Source organism: Lactuca virosa, chromosome 5 (assembly GCF_052849685.1).
Source record: "Lactuca virosa cultivar CGN04683 chromosome 5, Lactuca_virosa_CGN04683_v6, whole genome shotgun sequence".
NCBI classification, from domain to species: Eukaryota; Viridiplantae; Streptophyta; class Magnoliopsida; order Asterales; family Asteraceae; genus Lactuca; species Lactuca virosa.
The window spans coordinates 391,834,436-391,840,870 of NC_136430.1; the positions used below are offsets into that span (position 1 = coordinate 391,834,436).

General features: G+C 31.0%; 1 protein-coding gene across 1 annotated transcript; it reads left to right on the forward strand.

Annotated features, from left to right (window-relative positions):
• The first annotated feature begins 1,476 nt into the window (after positions 1 to 1,476).
• Positions 1,477 to 2,498, forward strand: LOC145117022 (uncharacterized). The gene is made up of 3 exons (XM_079053331.1): positions 1,477 to 1,977; positions 2,057 to 2,167; positions 2,254 to 2,498. Exons 1-3 carry the CDS (start codon positions 1,495 to 1,497, stop codon positions 2,410 to 2,412), a joined length of 753 nt encoding a protein of 250 aa, XP_078909457.1. The 5' UTR covers positions 1,477 to 1,494; the 3' UTR covers positions 2,413 to 2,498.
• The last annotated feature ends 3,937 nt before the right edge of the window (positions 2,499 to 6,435 follow it).

Below are 6,435 nucleotides of genomic sequence, written 5' to 3' on the forward strand. Positions count from 1 at the left end.
AAACTTCAAACTATCATAACTTCTTTGTTACAAGTCTGTTTTGAACAAACCTTATATCCACGGAAAGGTGGCGAGAAGCCCTACGCTTCTAGCAACTCATCAATGCCTCAAAACTCCACGAACAAAAACCCAAATTTCATAAAAGATCGCGCCAATGCCTTCACTTATGCTCTTGGGCTCTAAAGCACAACCCGAACCCTTTCATCACACAACCTACCTTATCCCTTATCCACAAAGGGCCTAAACCTTTCTCCTTCAAAGCCTCAAAACCTTCTCATACTCGGATTACGGCCCACGAGCCTTGAATCGCAAAACGATCTGAAACAGGATGTTACAGATAGTCCATGAATAACATAAGAATTCATAAATGAGGTTTTGGGGTCTAATAATACTTAAATACCATATTTATTGTTGTGTGTGTTTATTATTTTTATTAGTTTACTAGTTGTAAGATACGTGTATTACACGGGTTTATTATAAAAAATTAAATATAAAGATATATTAACATTTAGAAGTATGAATTTATAAGAAAAATGAAAAAAAAACATTGAATTATTGAAATTGAATTGTTCATTTCTCTTTTAAAATTTAAACAAGTAATTTAAATAAACAAACAAATAAAATAATTAGATTCAATTTAGAAATCTAGAAATTAAGAGGAAGATGTATTAATGAAATTGATATGCATTTGTTATACATTTATTACATTAGAATATGACGTGGAATTAAATAAAATAGAAAAAAAACATAAAATGAAAAGTGGAAAAAAAAATCAAAAAATCGTAAAAAATGACATATGTCAAATGCAATAAAAGTATGTCATGTGACAAAATCATTTTTATTTATTAGGAATGATTAGTTTATAACCCGTGAGACCCACGATTATAAAATTAATTAAACTTTTATAGTAAAAACTCAAAATTATTAATTAATTATTTCAAATAAATTATTTTAAATAAATTATTAATTAATAAATATTTTTTAGTTATATAAAATTATAATCGTTGATTTAAATAAACAAAATAAAATTATATCACCTTATAATATATATTAATTTTATTTTAATTTTTATTATAATGTTATTAATTTAATTTAATTAAAATGTGAAATTTAAAATTTAAAATGAAGAATCAATTATTAATTTAATGTAATTAGAGTGGTAAATTTTAAATGGAGAATTAATAAGTTGATATGTGACATAACATGTGACATATGATATTAATGAAGATTTTTAATATTATGACACTTATCAATAAAAAAAATAAACTTATTTATTTATTAAAATAAGAAAGAAAATATAGTCCGTAAATTATGTAGATAATTTTTAAACATGTGAAATTGAAACTTGGTTGAATACTTCATTTGGAAAATAATTTTGCTGCATATATTAAGAGGAAAAAAAAAAGTAAAACGTAGTTTAATAGCAGTATAAATAGGGTTCAATTATTCCGTAATTGAATTGAGAGTTAATAGTATTTGGTTAAATTGATAGAAATGAACAGCGATCAAGAAACTAGTGGCTTCTTGCCACCCACCAACACCGGTTTCACCGATGAACTCCGCCACCAACCATCCTCATCCACCACAACCCTTACCGGAAACACCCCTCATCATCTCCCTGGCTTCACCAAACTAAACATCCCACCCACTGACACAACCACTCCAGACCCACACCTCGCCGCCGCTAATGGCCGTCCAATTTTCACCATTCCGGCAACTTCTTTCCGCGATGCAGTAGCGGCCACTCCCGCCGTCGATGCCCACAACGCAATCAGCCCAACTGTATCAGACATCGTTACATCTCCCGATCAAGAACATACAACCACCACCACCACCACCTCAACGCCTCAGAAGGCCCGTGAGCCACCAAGAAGAAACCCACTTCGCCGGACATTGTCTGATACCATTTCAACTGTTCGGAAACCCATCACACCGGCGCCAGCGTCTTCAAATCGAAGTGAGAGTCCCCAATTCAAGGTTCGTCGTCGTTGTGTTCTTGAATAACAATCTTTCTTTATTTTCTTTCACAGAAGACGACTAATCTTTCTTTAAACAGAGACTGAAGAAAACGGACGAAATGGTGTCCGAGATCGAAAACAGGTGTTGGGAAGTTAGAGGTAAAATTGGAGAATCAAAAGAAGACGTTGAAGATGGCAATCCTTCTGAAGTAATTAAACTCCATTTTTTAATCGTGTTTTTTGTTTTTTAATCAATCAATTAATTTATAAAGATTTGATGTGTAAATGTGTTTAGGCAATCGTGGAGCAAGAGGAAGAGGAAGTGAGAGGGGAGTTTGTGAGATTCAGACGACTTGAGGATGGAAATTTAAACATCAAATTAAGTTGTTCGTGTGGTAATTGCTTTGAATTTTTGCGTAATCGCATTGGGTGTTTTTACAGATTGACAATTTGACGTAGAAATTAGGTCATGGATGCATGTTCTTCAATGTAAGCCACACATTTGTGCATCCATGTCTATGGAAATGCAGTTTTTTCTAACTACTGAATTCATTCTGGATCAACTCATTTTTGTTTTACATTTGAGCAGTTAATTGATGTATTTTAGCTTTTAAGAAATACTTGGACTTACAGGTGAAAATCATAAAGATTTACTATCAGTTTAATCCAAATTTTGTTCACAAGCAACATCACAATCCGGTAATCATGCAAACACAATGTTATAAAAGCAGTAATATCATATAAAACTTCTATTATCCATCATCGCTAAGACATTATTTGGTGCATTATATCGATTAGATATGCTGAAAGAGAAAATCTAAAGTCAAAATCATTAGATTTAGATAAGCATTCAACAGCTACATAATACACCCTTATTTGCAAGGCGTGCTTAAAAAATCAAAATCCAACCAAAAGCGAAAAAAAAGGGGGGAAAATAAGTTGGCTTGAATTTTGGTTTTATAGGAAAAAAATGGAAAGACAAAAAAAACGAAATTTTTACAAATAGTAATAACAAAAAAAGACGAACCCCGCGTACCCCACCCCCCCCCCCCCCCCCCACCCACCCACACACAAAAAAAATGCAAAATACAAAGTTTTCATGATTAAAATAAAAAGCATGTAGGTGGTTAACCAAAAAGACGAAAGATACCATATAATTTCCCTAAATATTATAGGGAAACCCTATTCTATAGCCCGGTTAAGAGTTTTTTTTTTTTTTTTCCCCTTTTAATAATAAAATTTTATGGTAAATTAGAAAAAAAATTATTCAGGTGGTCAAACCAAAAATTCCGAAGTTATACTAGTTTTTATATAGTTACCTTATATTTAACTGTCGAGAAAAAAAAATAATTTGTTAGTTTATAAGTTTTTACTAAATTAAAAGTAAATTGAATATCTCAGGTAGTATTATAATAAAAAATAATAATTTTTTGAAAATAAAAATAATATAATCAAGCTTTAGATTATATAGCAAATTTATTGAAGGTGACTATCGTGGTGTTGTGTTGTTGATATTATTCAAGAACTACTCTCACTTTGATGGCTTCTTTCCAATATAAATGCTCCTTATTTTTCTCATATCGTGTTGTTGCTGAATGTTGATATTAAGCAAAATGCTATCAAGAATTGATCATAACAATTTATTTGATGAAAACATTAAATATATTAAGCAATTAATTTCATTGCTTAAATTTCAACATATCTATTAATATGCTTTCTATATCTACTATGGGGTTAGAGCATCCATAATGCATGGTTCGGTAGGAGAATTGAATGATGTGACATATCTAATTGTCATTCAATAGATTAAACTATATTATTGTGAGATGTCATGTTGGCATTCAATAAATATGGACGTCAATGGTCGTTGAACTATTCAATTTGAAAAATGAAACTTTTTAATTATTAAAAATATATTTCATTGAACTTTGTAGAATTCAATACATTATAGGAAAATTAATATAGAGTTTTATAAAAATTAAAATAATGATATATCAATCCATCATACTCTAATATGTTCAGTGCATTATAGATGTCTTTAACATACTTATAATTAGTTTCGTATTTATACTTTGTTTAGGAACCATTGTTACCTTTGTATTAGCTAGGTGTATATATACTCCCCCTTTTTCATTTTCAGAGTGATAAATACACATTTTTCTCTCGTTGAAACCGATAGTGATTTTGACAACACCTTCATCAACCATGTTCTTTATTTTTGTCATTTTCAATCATAAAACCAGACATCAATGCCTTAAGGGAATTGGAAATAGGTTAAGATGTGATTGATACTTTACAAACCTCCTTTGGCTCTGCGTAAAGATACGATTTGCAATTGATGCTATTTTCTTCATTTTATGATATGTTACGAAAGAGAAGAGAGAATCTCATAGAAACCAAATTAAAATATCTTCTTAAAAGGTATTAGTGCGTTTGACAACGATCTTTTCAGAAAATTTAACTTCTTTTAAAAAGAAATTTTGATTAAAAAAAGTCTCGTTTGAAAATACGATTTCAAAATTTTTTTTTTTATTTTAGAACAAAACGTTTTTAATTCAAAATTTATTTCAGATAACATTTAAGGAAAGTTTTTACCTGTTATAAAAAAATTACAATGTTGCCCTTAAAAATCATGTATCTATTATTGCAGAGGAAATAAGAGGACTAGCACGTGCGCTGCCCCTCTGATATTCTTTTATTTTGTTTATCCCTATTCTAATAAATAAATAAGTTTATTCTCATATTGATAAGTGTCATAATATTAGAAATCTCCATTAATATTATATGTCAACTATTATGTCATATGTCAACCTATTAATTATCCATTTCAAAATCTAAATTTTAAATTTCTCACTCTAATTATATTAAATTAATAACTGATTCTTCATTTCAAATTTTAAATTTTAAATTTCACACTCTAATTACATTAAATTAATAATACTCGAATAAAAAATAAAATAAAATTAATATATATTATAAGGTGATATAATTTCATGTATTTATTTAAATTAACGATTATAATTTTATATAACCAAAAAAATATCTCTTAATTAATAATTTATTTAAAATAATTTATTTGAAATAACTGTTTCATAATTTTAAGTTTTTACTATAAAAGTTTAATTAATTTTATAACCGTGATTCTCACGGGTTATAAACTAATAGTAGTAATAAATCTCATTTAATTGTTTTAAGCCCAAAAGCAAAATTCATCCTAACCCCACGAGTGCCCTCTATAGTACAATTTGTTTAGACGATGCGGTAGGGGCCAAAACGAGAGGCAACCGGGTGAGGTGGCACGCCTTAACGACGTCGTGACGGGGGGAACACCGCCCCCTACTCGTTTTTGCTCGTCGAGATTGAAACTCGTTGGCGTCGCAACTGGATGAAACGTACAAAATTTAAACGTTTTCAAACGTTTAAATGGCAACGGTATAAAAAAAATTAACTATTAAAAAAAATCATTTACCCTATAAATACCTACCATTTTATAAAAAAATTCACACAATTTCTCTTCTCCTCTCTACATACTTTCAATTATCTTCAAAAAAAAATATTGACCCTTTCGACTCGTCCGATGATTCAGATGACGATATTTTCTTCAGGATGATGTATCATTATTACACTACCGACCTGCTACAACCAGACCCATCCCCGCTACAAACAAGACGTGCGATGTTAAACAGAAATCGCGAGGAAGGACACGAACATCTATATCGTGATTACTTTGCGGATAATTGTGTGTACGGGTCGAAGGACTTCAAAAGAAGATTTCGTTTGAGTAGGAATGTGTTCCTACGGATCGCCAACGTCTTGGAAAGCTGGTATCGCTTCTTTACTATACTTTTATACAAAATAAATAAAAATCTAGTACATGTTTCTTTAATTTTACAACATATGCAATATATTTTTAATCTGTAGTTAATTTATGTTTAGGTATGAATTTTTTCAATTAAGATATGATGCTAGAGGTAGACGAGGGTTTACAACGTTGCAGAAATGTGTTGCGGCCATTCGTTTGATGGCTATGGGGGAGTCACCCGACACCATGGACGACTATATGAGAATGTCCGAAAGAACCGCAAGGGAGAGTTTGTATACATTGTCAAGGGATGTTGTTGAAACATTTGAAGACGAGTATTTGCGGAAACCTTCGTTGCATGATTTGCAAGAATTGTATGCGGCACATGAAGAATGCCATGGGTTTCCCGGAATGATCGGAAGCATTGATTGCACACACTGGAAATGGAAAATTTGTCCGGTAGCATGGAAAGGGCAATACGCAAGTGGTCATCACGGATCACCTTCGTTGGTTTTAGAGGTTGTTGCTTCTCAAGATTTATGGATTTGAAATGCATTTTTTGGGGTTGCAGGTTCCAACAACGACGTCAACGTTCTTGATCAATCATCAATATTCGACGATCTTTTGAATGGAAAAGCCTCGGATGCTCCTTTCACAGTGAATGGAAACAAATAC